General features: G+C 35.4%; 1 protein-coding gene across 1 annotated transcript; it reads left to right on the forward strand.

Moving 5' to 3' along the window:
* The first annotated feature begins 304 nt into the window (after window positions 1-304).
* LOC137400642 (uncharacterized) lies at window positions 305-9,831 on the forward strand. The gene is made up of 5 exons (XM_068086973.1): window positions 305-523; window positions 3,070-3,243; window positions 6,047-6,270; window positions 6,911-8,033; window positions 9,775-9,831. Exons 1-5 carry the CDS (start codon window positions 305-307, stop codon window positions 9,829-9,831), a joined length of 1,797 nt encoding a protein of 598 aa, XP_067943074.1.
* Window positions 9,832-17,399: the final 7,568 nt, after the last annotated feature.

Below are 17,399 nucleotides of genomic sequence, written 5' to 3' on the forward strand. Positions count from 1 at the left end.
TCCTTTATGATGTAATCTTTATTCTTAACCTCCACGCATGGCTAGTAAAGTTAAGTACTTTACTAGCCATGCGTAATGATTATATGTACTTGATTGGCTTGTAAAGTTAAGTACGTCCGTAATGATTATATGTACTTGATTGGCTTGTAAATTAAAAGCATAAGATTACTTATCACAGAAAGACATTGCAATGGTACATCATGAATATGAACCATGAAGTGCTTCAACCAGCATAAAGTATATAAAACAGAGCATTTCTTTAGTTGACACCAAGCATCTGGACAACTACACAAAACCACACTTGATGGAAGCTGCCAAGTGCTACAGACCTAACTACCATCCTTATGATTCATCTTTAATCAGCATCACAGACCGGAGACCTATCACACAGGAATATAAATGCAGGCAAAAGATTGACAGACGATTTCTTATAGCTCAAGACAGGATCTCCATAGTGACATCACTAAAGCGTGGTAAATACTTTGTCTTCTTTCCCGAGTCATACGCCCTCAAGTTATACTGTGTAAGGGGTGTAGCTAGAGAACTTTCTAAACTTTAAATAGTAGTATATATTATATGATGATATATTTTGGTATATTATAGTATGATGAATTATTTTATATAATTATTGTATTTTACTTTAGTATGTTATTATATAATATTACAGTATTATAATATTATAGTACTGCTTATATTTATTATAATATATATAATGTAGGCTAATATATATTATAATATAACATTATAATATATATTACATTGTATTACATTAAATTATGTCATATTATATTGTAATAGTTTGTCTTATATTGTATTTTATTGTATCATAGTATATTATATCATAGTGTTATTATAGTGTTATTTACCAGCGTCACAGTGGTTTTCAATGTTAGACCAATGATATACCCCCCCTCCCCACTGGGTCTTATATCGTTGGTTTATATCGTTGGTTTTTATATCGTGGGGGTTTATATCATTGATTAGACTGACACACTAAAACGATATAAATTTGTTCGATGATGAACACTAGGAGAAATTATGTTTGATGATAACATACCCACAGTTATATCGATAATAAGATCTCATCTCTCAATAGATTATATTAAATAAAACATTATAAAACTCTTTTTAAAATGATGTTAAAATAGTGAGTTAATAATTGTATGTTGTCTTCACGTGTAAACAAATCAGGCTGATAATCACCCCAGTTGCTAATTGGCTAAGTTGTGTTTGGCGAGAAGCCAGTCAAATTGCATTTGGAAGCTAGTTTGATTTAAGCTTTTTGTTCCATATCTGTTCTGACAAAGCGTCTAGACAAAAGTCATGACATTACGTGATGTTAGTTTAGTTACAACCGGTACTTATTGTATTCAATGACCTTACAGACTTTGATACTAAACTCATTCTGCATTTTTGCAGTTTTGCATATCAAGTAACAACTCAACAATATAGCAAAACTGTTTACAAATTGAATTTAACTCATAGTAATCTATATGTAGACAGTGTAGCTGACTCAAGTTATCTATAGATGTAGCATTTTCATGGACTTCATTTTTACCAAAAGCCATCTTTAAACATGAATCTGTAGTCTATGGCCTTTTGCCTGTCGTCATGAGAGGTGGGTCACCACGACTAAAGCTCCTTCGAGTTGCCCAAATCTAAATTGTCTAATAACTTTAACCCAGCATCTACTGATTTCTACAGAAGCGTTGACTTTGTTATATACTTGCTTTGAGCTGTATTAAGTTACAGGAAAATTGCAAAAACGGAAATTGCAAATGCTTATAACATGCCCATTAGTATTTGCAATCTCTACAGACATCATAGACTATACTATATTATAGAAATCATTATTGAATTTTTGCTTGATCTGATCGTTTGAACCGCAATCAAGTTCGTTTTAATCTTGAAACATCCTGGTAATCAGATCACCTCTAACATCAAAAACAATTGCATAGTAATAAAAATACCGATACTTTCTGATAAAACTCATTAAAATTTTGCGCAAGCTCATCTTTAAAACAATGATGCTGTGTTTTCTATTATCACTATTATCACTATTATCAATATTATCAGTATTATCACTTTTATCACTATTATCACTATTATCACTGTTATCACTATTATCACTATTATCACTATTATCACTATTATCACTATTATCACTATTATCACTATTATCACTATTATCACTATTATCACTATTATCACTGTTATCACTGTTATCACTATTATCACTATTATCACTGTTATCACTATTATCACTATTATCACTATTATCACTATTATCACTATTATCACTATTATCACTATTATCACTATTATCACTATTATCAGTATTATCACTGTTATCACTATTATCACTATTATCACTGTTATCACTGTTATCACTATTATCACTATTATCACTATTATCACTATTATCACTATTATCACTGTTATCACTGTTATCACTGTTATCACTATTATCACTATTATCACTATTATCACTATTATCACTGTTATCACTATTATCAATTTACTAGGTGAACGCCCAGCCTTGCCTGTGTAATAAAAAAGTCTTTACACAAAAATTATTTTCATTTAACATATACAGCAGTTACCATTCTAACTTTTCAACTTTATATTATGAGAAAAGTGTTTTTGTGCAATTTGAATAAAATAGAAAAAATAAACAATGAGTACACGGAAGTACGTTCATAAAAATGGTTACTGTCTGCAGCAGAAGCTCGTTGTATTCAAAGTTTTGATGGATGATACTGGTACCTATCGACACTGGTACAAACGTTATGCAGTGACATGCATGAGGGTTTTTTGTACTTTGTAGATTTAGCTAACTGCGCATTTTAAATTGAAATGATGCATTTGAAAATTACAAATTAAAAAAGTAGGTATTGAACTTTGAAATGACTTAAAAAAAAATCCCCAAAAAAAAGCTAAACGCAAAAGTATTAGTAATTGTGTATAATAAATACATACTTGGTTTGTAACCTACAATCGTGATGAGGATAGAACTGATATAGAGTTGAAAATGATAAGAATGGTGTAGTCTAGTGGTTACTGTTGTAGTCTAGTCTAGCGCCCTTTTTTGCTGACTCGCGTTTTGATTGTCGCGAGTTGAAATACGCCATGAAAAGGAGTTTTCCTATTAAACCTGAACCAACAATGGACACCAACCTGGACACTCACCTTTATATGGTTCATGAAGCTGAAAGAAAAGACCAACTATCTGAGAAAGGAAAAGTTTTTCAACAATTTCTTATTTAATAGGGGAGAGTTGTAAATTCCGATACGTATACAGAACATATGATTATGCTGAAACGGATGAAGCAGCATTTTTTACTGATTGGCTGCCGCTGACAGACAAGCCCACAGAGCTGACTGATGAGTTTGTAGAAATTGTCTGCACTTGGGCTTTTGTAGAGGTAGGAGGTTGTGCATAGGTCCTTAATAGCTGGTTTTCTTTTTACACATTTCACAAATAATTTCACATGAAAAGGTACTGCATGCTATAATTAATCTAAGAATCAGCAGTAAATTAGATTTCACAAAGCTACTATGAATGTGTAAACGCTGTCATCACTAACTTGTTAGGATGACAACCAACAAGCTAACAGCTTGTTAGGTTAACATGGCCTCTGTCACTCCTGAGGCCATGTTAACCCATCTGCCCTCACAGAAATTTAATATGATAACCTCATATGATAACCTTGTGTGATTACTGAGAATGAAAGTAAATATTGTAACACATACAATTATGTTACTACAGTTACTTGAGGTATGTATCACTATGGTACCTAGCTACTTGAGGCATGTATTGTTATGGTACCTAGCTACTTGAGGTATGTACTGTTATGGTACCTAGCTACTTGAGGCATGTATTGTTATGGTACCTAGTTACTTGAGGTATGTATTGTTATGGTACCTAGTTACTTGAGGTATGTATTGTTATGGTACCTAGCTACTTGAGGTATGTATTGTTATGGTACCTAGCTACTTGAGGCATGTATTGTTATGGTACCTAGTTACTTGAGGTATGTATTGTTATGGTACCTAGTTACTTGAGGTATGTATTGTTATGGTACCTAGCTACTTGAGGTATGTATTGTTATGGTACCTAGCTACTTGAGGTATGTATTGTTATGGTATCTAGCTACTTGAGGCATGTATTGTTATGGTACCTAGCTACATGAGGTATGTATTGTTATGGTACCTAGCTACTTGAGGTATGTATTGTTATGGTACCTAGCTACTTGAGGTATGTATTGTTATGGTATCTAGTTACGTGAAGCATGTATTGTTATAGTATCTAGTTACTTGAAATATGTAATGTTATGGTATCTAGTTACTTGAGGTATGTATTGTTATGGTATCTAGTTACATGAGGTATGTATTGTTATGGTATCTAGCTACTTGAGGCATGTATTGTTATGGTACCTAGCTACATGAGGTATGTATTGTTATGGTACCTAGCTACTTGAGGTATGTATTGTTATGGTACCTAGCTACTTGAGGTATGTATTGTTATGGTATCTAGTTACGTGAAGCATGTATTGTTATAGTATCTAGTTACTTGAAATATGTAATGTTATGGTATCTAGTTACTTGAGGCATGTATTGTTATGTTATCTAATTACTTGAGGTATGTATTGTTATGTTATCTAATTACTTGAGGTATGTATTGTTATGGTATCTAGTTACTTGAGGTATGTATTGTTATGGTATCTAGTTACTTGAGGTATGTATTGTTATGGTATCTAGTTACTTGAGGCATGTATTGTTATGGTATCTAGTTACTTGAGGTATGTATTGTTATGGTATCTAGTTACTTGAGGTATGTATTGTTATGGTATCTAGTTACGTGAAGCATGTATTGTTATAGTATCTAGTTACTTGAAGTATGTAATGTTATGGTATCTAGTTACTTGAGGCATGTATTGTTATGGTATCTAGTTACTTGAGGTATGTATTGTTACGGTATCTAGTTCCTTAGGCATGTATTGTTATGGTATCTAGTTACTTGAAGCATGTATTGTTACGGTACGTAGTTACGTGAATCATGTATTTTTATGGTATCTAGTTACTTGAGGTATGTATTGTTACGATACGTAGTTACGTGAATGATGTATTTTTATGGTATCTAGTTACATGTGGCATGTGTTTTTATAGTATCTAGTTACTTGTGGCATGTATTGTTATGTTATCTAGTTACACGAAGCATTTTTGATATCTAGTTACTTGTGGCATGTACACTATACTACTCATATGTATATTATGTCGCTGTTTGTTTCCTTGCTTCATTCACTAAGACTAAAGAAAAAGTCAATCTTTCTTTTTATTTTATAGTATTGCACAGGCAGAAGTAAAAATGTATTTGTGGCAGCATCTAAATTATTGTAGCCTCATATAATGAACACCTCCAACGAGCCAAATTAGGGTTATAAGGAATAGAGTCTGTAAGATTTTCAGGTGAAACTTTTATGTCATTTCACTAGTACAGTTTAATCCATGAACTTTAATTGCATCACTCGTTATGATAGCTTTGCTTTCCAGAGCCCAGGGATACACTCTCTGCTCATTGTTGCTACAATCGACCTTTGCTGATTTCATCACCGTATTCTCCCATAGACTTTTGGCATGCACTCTGTATTGATTGTTGTTTATAATTGACCTTGGCTGACCTATTCTTATTCCTTGTTACCTTCACCCGACCTTGGCTGGCTTATTTAGTCATAAACATTGCTCCTTCTACAGGCATACAGAGACTACTCTAGCTATGTACCTAGTAAACTCACATATTTAGTCATAAACTTTGCTATTTTTACAGACATACAGAGACTCCTCCAGCTATGTACCTAGTAAGCTCATATATTTAGTCATAAACTTTGCTCTTTCTACAGACATACAGAGTCTACTCCAGCTATGTACCTAGTAAACTCACATATTTAGTAATAAACTTTGCTCCTTCTACAGACATACAGAGACTACTCCAGCTATGTACCTAGTAAACTCACATATTTAGTCATAAACTTTGCTCTTTCTACAGACATACAGAGATTACTCCAGCTATGTACCTAGTAAACTCGCACAGAGACGAGCTAAGGAAGCTCTAGAAAGGAAAGTCAAACAAACTAAATCACGCAGATTCACAGAAAAGATGAGCATTTTGATGTTTGGTATAGACTCGACATCATTGAACCAGGGCTATAGACACCTGCCTAGGACTGTCGGCTATTTGAGACAAAATCATAATCTGGTCACATTTAAAGGGTTAGTACAACAAGCGCATCAGAGTTACATGTAGATGTAATTGATATTTACAGCATATCATTGGCCTTGAATTCAAATACAAAAAAGCAAGACATGTCTAGCATATGCTTTTCAACCCAAAAGCTCATCAAATAGAGTTGACCAACAGTTGCTTTCTACAACAATTTCAACGACGTAACATTAGACACTGATCGATTGAATTGCATTGGAGTAGATTGGAATTTAATTTTGTGAGTGCCACATTTCCACTATAAACTTTACGTTGTAAAATAGTTGAAAAACCATTGAAACTAATATGTAGTTAAGTTCGCTCTTATGGAACCAATGAACTCTGAATATCTCACCGTTGAAACTGTGGGAACTTTTTGACCATCCATAAAATAGATATCAGTGTAAAAATTGTTTCAAGTCTCTCAGGTTTGAAAAACACAAGAGAATAAAGATCAGCTTTACATAACCTTGTGAATACTTTGTTAGTACAGGTAGAATGCTCGAACTTGGTTATAATTAGTCATTTGGGCATTTTTAGTGGCTTTTTGCCAGCTTCATTTCTGTCTACTGTTTCTGAGTAATAATTCAAGTTCTAACAATTTATATAAAACCAAGAAATATAATAAAGGCTGTTTTACTTTGTTTTTAGCTATAATAGGCTGCAAGATAACACATTCATAAACCTGTACACTGTGCTGACAGGCAGGCCTGTAGAAGAAGGCATCGGCATCAGTTTTAACAGATTCTTTGATGATGACCCCCTTATATTTAAGTGGTTTAACAACGACAGTTTCGTAACTGGCTACTATGAGGACTACAAGACTGGAGCCCTTTTCAACTGGCTAAAAAAGGGATTTCATTACAAGCCGTCTGATCACTATTCTAAACCATTTTCTGTTGTGGCCGAGCCGAGAATAGCTAAAAGTTGGTGGGTTGACTTTTGTTACCTCGACAAGGGGATGCATGTGTGGGAAGGAGATTGGACATCATCGTTTGTAAAGCAGTATTCTAAGATCAATTTTCCTTATTTTTTATGGAGCTGGACGACCATGATATCTCACGAGAACGCTAACTCTCTCGGCCAATCAGACGTGTACTATTACAATCTCTTTCGAGACCTCGACAAGTCGAACTCTCTAAACAACACCATTTTAGTATTCTATTCGGATCATGGCTATCGTTATGGAGGACTTAGAGCCACTAAAATAGGTCAAAATGAGGAAAACAGTCCCATGATGCACTGGATTATTCCAGAATGGTTTCAGCGCAAGTACGCTAAGGAAATGGAGATATTTAAAGTAAATGCTGACAATAGACTCACTTCACCGTATGACTTGCATAGAACTTTACTAGATTTTGCGGACGGAGCTCTCTCATCAGCTGCTGCCGCTGGTATGGAAAATTATGGAAAAAGTTTTTTTGAGCCGATAGATGAAAAAAGGACTTGCGCCGATGCCGGTATTTCTGACCATTTCTGTGGCTGTCGAAGCTCTTCAGAATACCCTCTTGATGATAAGCTAACACAGGAAGCCGCACAGGCTATTGTAGATCGAGTTAACGAATTAACAGAAGTTAACAGAAACCTCTGCCTTACTTATCAGTTACGCTACATTAAAGCTGCGAATATCAACCACAGGTACGATATTCAAGACTCAAATATTAATGAACTTTTAGTCACAATCGGAATGAAGCCGAGCGATGCCGAGTTTTCAGCAACAGTTCATGTGTATTCGGATGGCTCCAAGAAAGCAGAGGTGAAGGGAATCAGTAGGGTTAGTCTTTACGGCCAATCAGCTAACTGTGTTGCTGACTTTGAAATGAGGCTATACTGTAGCTGTAAATCATTAACGAAAATTGATTGAGCTGTTGAATTGCATACTAGGTTGTTTTGAGTTACATACTGTTATTATTACATGTCTTTAAAATAATTTTACCAAGTTTGTCTATTTTTATATTTTTAATTTTAAATATTGAAAATATCTCCTAACGTACTTCATGCTTTTTTGTTTTTAAGATATTTAAGAATTGGACAGTTTTACTTAACTTCTAGTTTTTTGTCATATGTTCTTTTTATATGTATGTAAATGGTAGAACATATGATATATTTAATGTTTGATATATTTAGGTTATGATATTTATTTAGGCTATTGTTTAAATAGTGTCGAACAGCTGTAAGTTATGATATTAAGGGTGTTAATATTGTTGAGTTGTCAATCAATTCGTTGTTTTCATTATACTGTATACTAGTTGTGCTACCCGGTGTTGCCCGGATATTAAAAACCAGCTTATAAACAATGACAGGTAATGAGAGTTGCCTGCCACTTGCTACTAGTCTGGCACATTGCCAATGGATAATTTGAGTAAGCTTACTAATAAAACTAACCTTTCGCTTGCCATCGGCTTTTATTTGTTCCCACATAGCGACATATATCGCCTGATGACTACATCTAGCTCATGTGGCTGAATTGGTAAGGCATCGGACTGGCAAATTGGAGGGTCCACGATCAAATCTTCCGCGATACAGATTCTTTAGTCTAAGATTTTAATAGCTAAGGCTGGAACTACACATGCCCCCACATATCCACACACACATTGAGAAATATATATAGCTATATAATTAAAATGATAAAATGATAAAATTGGTCACGTGGGTGGTAATATTAACTCAAGCTTAGGTTTCCGACAAGCGATCTGAGAGTTTGAGGCCTGACTGTTTTTGATGACGACTTTTGCTGCAGGTGACAATTTACTGGCTTTGTGAGGCCTTTTTTTAGCTGTTTCTTACCTGAGTAGAGCACAATTGATTGGTCCATTTTTCGCTGTCCTGTATGTAGTGATCATGAACCACATATGCTATCATTCACGGTTTCTTTTGGTACATGCTTCTGGATGTCTCCATTTGTTAATTCTGTGACTTGGTTTTGTACATGAGTAAGAAAGATTGTTGTCCAATAACAGCCGGTAATTTTTCTCATGCGATTGTTTAGGCTACTCGGTTTAAGGTAAAAATCACTTGAGAGATTTTGAGAGAAGTTTTTTTTGTAGGTCATTCAAGAAACAGTGTATTCTATTAATGTTCTCATGGCAGTTTAATACAACTCAAAGAATTCTACCTACTCTTCCATTACCTCATCATCATGCTCTTTGATGCTGGCCTCTTGTTCAAGTTGGAAAGGTATGTTTTTGGAGAGGTATGAGGGGTGCCAAACCTTTTGTCCTGTTTGTGTTTTGCATCATTGAAGGCTTGCCTTGCACCAATCCAAAACAGATTTTCTACCACCTTGTTGTCTCACTACTTAGATACCGTTGAACCAAGCTAGTTTCTGAAATGAAGTGTGACGACTACTCTCAGGGAGACCATAAAATGACACTTTTCAGTCTAAATTGTAAAATATCACTAAAGTATACAGTCAGCTCACTTGGTTCGAGCTTGATGGTATCAGATGGCTTGTGTCAGCGTGGTTGCGAAGACTTGCTGTTCAGGTGTAAAACCAATGTTCAGATGGTGAGCAGGTCTCAAACAGGAAGGATGTGAAGAAGGATGAAAACCCAGATAAACTATTTGAGTAGCAGATGAATAATTTTGTATATTATTCTGGTTTTGTTGCAGTGCCCGCGGTGTTTTGGGGTTTAATGGCAACAATGTAGAAACAGTCATGCATTTACATGAATATCGCTAGATGACATTAGCTCCGCTCGAAGTGCAGGGAAGCTACACTCAAAGACAGGTGTTTAGTTTGAATGGTGAGAATTTGATAGTAAATTGAGCAGAAAGACGACATCTTCCTTCTTCATTCTTTGGGTCCAAATCTCTTCCATATTCAGTTTGCAGCACGCAATACTCGATGCTATTTTTAGCTGTTTTTGCAGTTTGAGTGACTGAGCTATTCCGATGCTTGAAGCTTTTTTAGACCTCTTCTAATTGTTCAACTCCAAGTTTGGAGCTCAAACAGAGATTATAGAAAACAGGTGTGTCCAGTGAGTTTTAGTTAATAGTTTTGTTCCTAGTTGTCAGTTTGTTCAAGTGATTTATTACCTTTTGCATTAGTTGTACATTGTTCACTACTACATTAGTTGTACATTGTCTGCTATCACATTAGTTGTACACTGTTCACAACTACATTAATTGTACATTGTCTGCTATCACATTGTAGTTCTACATTGTCTGTTATCACATTAGTTCTACATTGTCTGCTATCACAGTAGTTCTACATTGTCTGTTATCACAGTAGTTCTACATTGTCTGCTATCACATTAGTTCTACATTGTCTGCTGTCGCATTAGTTCTACATTGCCTGCTATCGCATTAGTTCTACATTGTCTGCTATCACATTAGTTCTACATTGTCTGCTATCACATTAGTTCTACATTGTCTGTTATCACATTAGTTCTACATTGTCTGCTATCACATTAGTTCTACATTGCCTGCTATCGCATTAGCTCTACATTGTCTGCTATCACATTAGTTGTACACTGTCTGCTATCACATTAGTTGTACATTGTCTGCTATCACATTAGTTGTACATTTTCTGTTATCACATTAGTTCTATATTGTCTGCTATCACATTAGTTCTACATTGCCTGCTATCGCATTAGCTCTACATTGTCTGCTATCACATTAGTTCTACATTGTCTGTTATCACATTAGTTGTACATTGTCTGCTATCACATTAGTTGTACATTGTCTGCTATCACATTAGTTCTACATTGTCTGCTATCACATTAGTTCTACATTGTCTGTTATCACATTAGTTCTACATTGTCTGCTATCACATTAGTTCTACACTGTCTGCTATCACATTAGTTCTACATTGTCTGCTATCACATTAGTTCTATATTGTCTGCTATCACATTAGTTCTACATTGTCTGCTATCACATTAGTTCTAAATTGTCTGCTATCACATTAGTTCTACATTGCCTGCTATCGCATTAGTTCTACATTGTTGACTGTTATGTTTCTCAATGACTTGATGTTTATAATGTGGTTATTTCAAAAGATTGAAATTTTGAGTCCTTCAAGTGTTTGAATAATAGTAGTAGTTAATTCGTAACTTCAGATCAGACTGATGAGTACAGAATATGATTTCAGTTATATAGCAATTTATTATCTTTATAGCTAGAAAAAGCATAAGTATCAAAAAGCTTTAATGAATGATAAAAATGTAGCCTTTAGCTTTTCGATAATAAAATAATTGATTTCTTTGCTTTCATGTATCTCAACACCTTCTGACCAAGCTATAGGCATGCATTAAGTTTGTCTGTTAAGTCTAGATCTGCGAGGGCTGTGTGCTCCATATTCATCTCCATCAGGGTGTCTGTAATTGCGTCTCTGACTTCTTTGGGTAGTGGGTATAGGTTGTGTTACAACTGGATCTGGTACAGTTGGATGTGGTACAGGTACTGATGGTTGAGGCTCCTTGGACATCTTAGGTTCCTCACCAGGGTTGCCATCTTCATCTGTAAGGTATCTTCTTGGTAACTGCTCTACATGTCGTCTCCAGGTAAGCCCTTATGGTACAACCTTCGCATTCACACTGCGAGTTCCATAGAGTTTGGTAACTATAGCTGAAACCCATCTAGGCTGTCCTACTTGTCTTGGTCCATAATAGCATGCATAGCAAGCATTTCCTACTGAGTACCTATGTGTGTCTTCTTGCTGCTATCTTGTGAGATTGATCTTTCGATTGGTTTGCCTGGTTTGCCACTCTTGACTGGTGTTGTTTGTGTTCACACGTAAAACATGTGTAATCACATGTTTTACTTAGTGCAAAGAGTCTCCTTATTTGACTTCATTTTAAATAATTATGTCATCAAAGTGACAATCGCCACTTTAGTCTGAGTGTTTCGAGCAATACTTGGCTATTTTGTTTTCTTATAGCTTTTTATACACGATGTATCTAAATTGTTGAACCTGTTTCTTAAACCTGTTTGTTGAACCTAAATTCTTCCATCTCCAATGTTGGTGGTTTTCGTATGAAAATATTTTTGTTGCCAGCATTTTTTAACATTATATTGTGTTACTTTTTTAATCAGATAAGAAAGATTTCAGGTTTCTATTTTATCGGTTTATGGAACCTTTTTGTGTGTTGTAATGAAGCATTTAAAATTGTCTTCTCATGTTAGACACAAACATATCTGTTGACACATTCTGTGACGTAACAGTTAGTAGCGGATGTGTCATAAATCTTTTAATAGCAAGCTTTTATCAACTAGAGTGTACAAAATTACTGAAAATTGGTGTAGTTATCTAAAATAATCACTTTTCCACAATAATCACCTTGCTTAGACCTATTAGAGTCAGTGTTGAGTAGAATATTAGTTAGTAAAGCTGTTTGTATTTATAAAAGTTATTTACTAATATGGATTACTATGTACCTGTTTTCAAAGACGTGAAACTCTAATACTAAGGTGAGGTGTCAATACATCACATTGAGTCGTATTTTTGTAACATAATCAGCTGCTAACTGACATACTATTTACAATGCCATGTCATTATGTTTTAACACGTGGTAATAGAGATATATATTATAACTAGCTGCATTACCCGCCTACAGGAATAGATTCACGTGTAGCATAAGGTTTATTGAGAGATGTCTTTCATACTGTATAACAACTCCAAATGTGCAGTCTACTGAAATTGTAGTCCTGATGTATTATTATGTAAATTGTCTACTGAAATTGTTGCCCTGAATATGCATACACATATACATGTCAATAATGTTGGGGAAAACAATGGAAATCTGAAATGTGTTTTACAGCTAGATGCGTGTAAAATCATAAAAATTAATGTATTCTTGATTCATGTGTCTAGATTCATGCATCCATTTATACCCGTCTATATTTGCAATTGACGATCACGCACTTCTGCCGCCGAGCCCCAGCCTTGGCTGACCAGTCTTTACCCGCCGAGCAGTTGACCATTGCGCTCTTGCACTCGCCTTGCAATCAATCGCCTCGCAATCAATCGGCCCGCACCCGCCTCGCAATCAATCGCCTCGCAATCAATCGCCTCGCACTCGCAATCAATCGACTCGCACTCGCAATCAATCGCCTCGCACTCGCAATCAATCGCCTCGCACTCGCTATCAATCGCCTCGCACTCGCAATCAATCGCCTCGCACTCGCAATCAATCGCCTCGCAATCAATCGCCTCGCAACCAATCGCCTTGCACTCGCAATCAATCGCCTAGCACTCGCAATCAATCGCCTAGCACTCGCAATCAATCGCCTAGCACTCGCAATCAATTGCCTAGCACTCGCAATCAATCGCCTAGCACTCAATCACTTCGCAATCAATCGCCTCGCACTCGCCAACTCATTCATTCAGAAAGCCGCGCCTGGATACTCTCGCTGCACTCGGGGCGAAAAAGGTCTCCCGCGCATCCCAAGTAACGCCACCATCCCAAACCGCTAGCGGCATTAAACGTCCATGGGAACAGATTCATGTACAGCAAGAGATTTATCAAGAGTTGTTTTTCATACAGTAAAACAACTCCAAATATGCAGTCTACTGAATTTTTCTGCCCCGATCACACTATGCATACACATATGCAGTCATTTATGTCAATAATGTTGGGAGAACAATGAAAATCTGCAATACATTTTACAGCTAGTCTACAATGCATCAGTCTCAAACCACTCAAATCGGCATTGCCCTATTTGTGTACAGAGAACTGATAATGAAATTGACATTGCTAGGCAAACTAAAGTTCTTCAAACTGGCAGTATTGAAAAGTTTTGCATCTTTTAAAAAAATATACAAAATATTTTGCTATCGCCAGCATTTATTGAATGGAGACCTCTACATTCTTAAAACACTAATCATAGCTCACCAGTTTTTTATCTATAGCCTGTGTTTTGACTTGGTATATAGAGACAGTAATGAGGCTGTGTCGATAAAATTTATATGTATAACAGCACAGACAGTATGATGTCAAGGCAGATACAGCATTAGCACCTTACAATATTAAAACATAGCGCCAACATGATAGCCTTTGTATGAGATACAATAAGGAAAACAAATGCATGAAAATATATATATGCTGAAAAATGTTAGAAAATGCTGCATGTGGTATAGCAGAACATGAAGAACATAACAATAACACAATGTTAGTTCAACGCAACATTTGCGGATAGACAACATTTTTTGTTTTTCTGTCGGGTGTATGAACAAACAGTTTTCGGCTTGTGCCTACTTTTGAGCAGGCGACGTACAGCTGGTCATGGCTAAAGCAGGGTGACAGTAAGTCGATAGCAGCTGCTTTCTTTCTTTTCACCACCGCCTATCGAAACCCTCGGAGTACTCGTGCAAGTTCTGTAGTAGCTGTAGTTCTGTAGTACTCGTAGCTGGAAAAAAAGTAAAAATAACTCGGCTGCGGAAGGAAATGAACATGTTTACTATCACAAACAGTGGCAAATCTAACGTTTTTAACCCTTTCACTGAAGTAGACTCATTTATGCGTTTTCTATGGTCGACCGCGTAGACGCATTTTTGAGATTTTAGCAGCAATTGCTAGTAACTGAAGTTTATTATTTGTTGATAACATAAACAACGATCTTTAAGACTTTTATGATAGTGACAGTGTTGCCCTAAGATTTCTTTATAAAATTAGCCTAAAGTTTAATACTTTAATCTTGGTTTGGGGATTTCCAACTTAAAAATGAACATTTTTGTGTAAGTTCATCAAAGGCGTCCAAGTTGGACAACAAATAACTACTTATGTTGATGATATTATAACCGATTCAGATTTTTGTGATTACACAGTTAATTAAAACAGCAATAGCAGCCCTGTCTCTGATGATGGTGAAAGTAATGGTTTTGTAAGAATAAGGAACATTGTAGAGGATCGTTTTAGCTTTGTAGCTTTACATCGCTTTATCAATGCACAAAGTATAGATAAAATGAATTTTTTGCATAGCAGTACTTGTTAACATGTTGGCAAAATGAAATATATAACCAAAGAAAATGTTCTAGAAAGAGTTTGAATTTGAAAAAAATATTGTATACATATTAAGCAATATCGGCAAAGTGGCTGGCAGTAGGCCAATAGCTAAATTTGTACATGAACGCAAGTGAAAAGGTTATGTATTCATAGTATGGCAATCATAGACAATACAACATTGTATAAGATGTACTTAACCTTTATGTGTAAATTTAGTGGGTGAGAACTGCGTTTTTCCGACGTTCGCGGTATCCGAAATTCGAACGACAATAAAAGGAGAGACCACTCTATAAGGCGGACACTCAATCACACACACACAGACAACAATTGCCAATTATATAGTAGATGTTTAAAACCTTCACACTTCTTGGTTTAATACAGATTACAAGTATAAAAGTAATTGAAGTATCAAAAGAACTATTTATTTTAATAACATTTTAATTCAATTATTCTAGTGTTCTGGCAGAGTAAGCATAGCAAATGCATCACCAGTGATACTGCAGAACATATTTCTAACTAATGCTCCAAAGTCTTTTTTACCCCGAACCATTGTCACCAGCTTGTAATGGAAACCTTTCTGTTTCTATAAATTGATAACTCAAAACTTCAACTCTCTCTACAGAATTTGAATAATCGCATCAAGGATTTTTTAGTTTCTGGATGCCTTGAGCTGTCGGAAAATATTTGAGCAGTTTGTGAATATGGAATTAAATATATTCATGTTAGTCTAATGATTTCTCTGTTCATCAAGAAAAATTAGTACATGTATAGCTGTATAAATTGTCATTTGAAGCGAATGACTGCTCCTCTATGATTGTACATTGAACAGTTCAGTTCAATTAATTTTAAAAGTGAATATGCACTTACAAGCAAGAATTGAACTTTAAATGATAACTGATAACTATAAGCAGTAATATCCTTAGTTTGGTAGGTTTGTGTTTTGTCTATGCGCATCACCTAGCTCAAACTTCTCTCATATATATATCTAAAAGTCTGTTATACAAACCAAATACCTTTTTACTAGACAATTTTACAAACTCTCAAAACTTATCTCATCTTTTCATGTACTTGTCTGCTATCAACATTATGTATGTGGGTAAAGTAAAAGCAAGTCATTGTAGTTAAAGAGAAGCTAACTTCAAAGAAAACATATAGTTTCTGTATTGGGATAATAATCTGAAATATTAAAGGCAACTATAATCCATTGCATGATTTCTTTAAACACTTTTAAAAATTTCCTCATACTGGCTACAAAAGGATCATTGGTACTACAAGTGTTACAAAAGGTGGCAGCGAGAAGAGAGAGAAAGGTATAGAATCTCTTCTAATGGTGCAGATATTTTAAAAGGTAATAGCAGACAGAAACTGAAGTCTCTTTCTTCTTACCACTGCCCTTCGTAATGCACGTAGTACCCTTGGAAGAATTAAATAAAATGTGATACATATCAATGGCTTGTAAAAGAACATACTCATGCCTGACTCCTTAAAATATAACATCGACTATTAGCGTAGTGTCAAAAAGTGGTGATAGAATAGTAAATATTGGGGCAGCTATTCAGTGCAACAATGTGCAAAAATAGCCCATAAACCAAGGCCATTTTGGTCTATATGGTTGAAGTCAGGGGACAATGTGTGTGTTCCAAGCTGTGTCCAATAGCCATATGAAATACTGTGATCTTTTTGTTTTGGTATTGAAGAAGAAAAGGTGCTGTCAATCTTTTACATTATTAATCAAAACAAGGTGTATTCTTTTTTGTGGCAGCTGGTTACTCTGAAGATTCCTGTACGACAGGTTGACTTTACCCCTACTCGGAGACAGCAGTTGGCTTTACTCCTACTCAGAAGCTCTGCCTACAAGCTACTATAAATACGAAACAATTAGTAAGTAGGCCTATCTGTATTTTGTATTTGTACAATTCTCTCTTCATTATTCTCCATTCCAACTTCAGGAGCATGCAGTACGAGAGTTGTCTTCTCTTGTCATTATCAATAAGCATTAAATTTTACCAGGATGGTGGACATCTACTACATCAGTAGTACTATGTTAAAAATATTATGCCAACCTCAGCCAGAAACCACCGTAAATGGAGAACTTTCAAGTTTGATGCGGATGTTACGAAGGAAACCTTTTACTGATGCTACAAACAGCTAATGGGATAGGGCTATCTATAGATATATTTAAATATATATCTATA

This window comes from Watersipora subatra, chromosome 7 (genome assembly GCF_963576615.1).
Source record: "Watersipora subatra chromosome 7, tzWatSuba1.1, whole genome shotgun sequence".
NCBI lineage: Eukaryota > Metazoa > Bryozoa > Gymnolaemata > Cheilostomatida > Watersiporidae > Watersipora > Watersipora subatra.

Excerpts from the sequence above, each read along its gene's own strand:
- LOC137400642 (XM_068086973.1), top strand. The coding sequence starts at position 305 with ATGGAAGCTGCCAAGTGCTACAGACCTAACTACCATCCTTATGATTCA. Across the intron at positions 3,244-6,046 it reads AACTATCTGAGAAAGGAAAA|ACATACAGAGATTACTCCAG; the intron begins GTTTTTCAACAA and ends CTCTTTCTACAG. Across the intron at positions 8,034-9,774 it reads AGGTGAAGGGAATCAGTAGG|GTCTCAAACAGGAAGGATGT; the intron begins GTTAGTCTTTAC and ends GATGGTGAGCAG.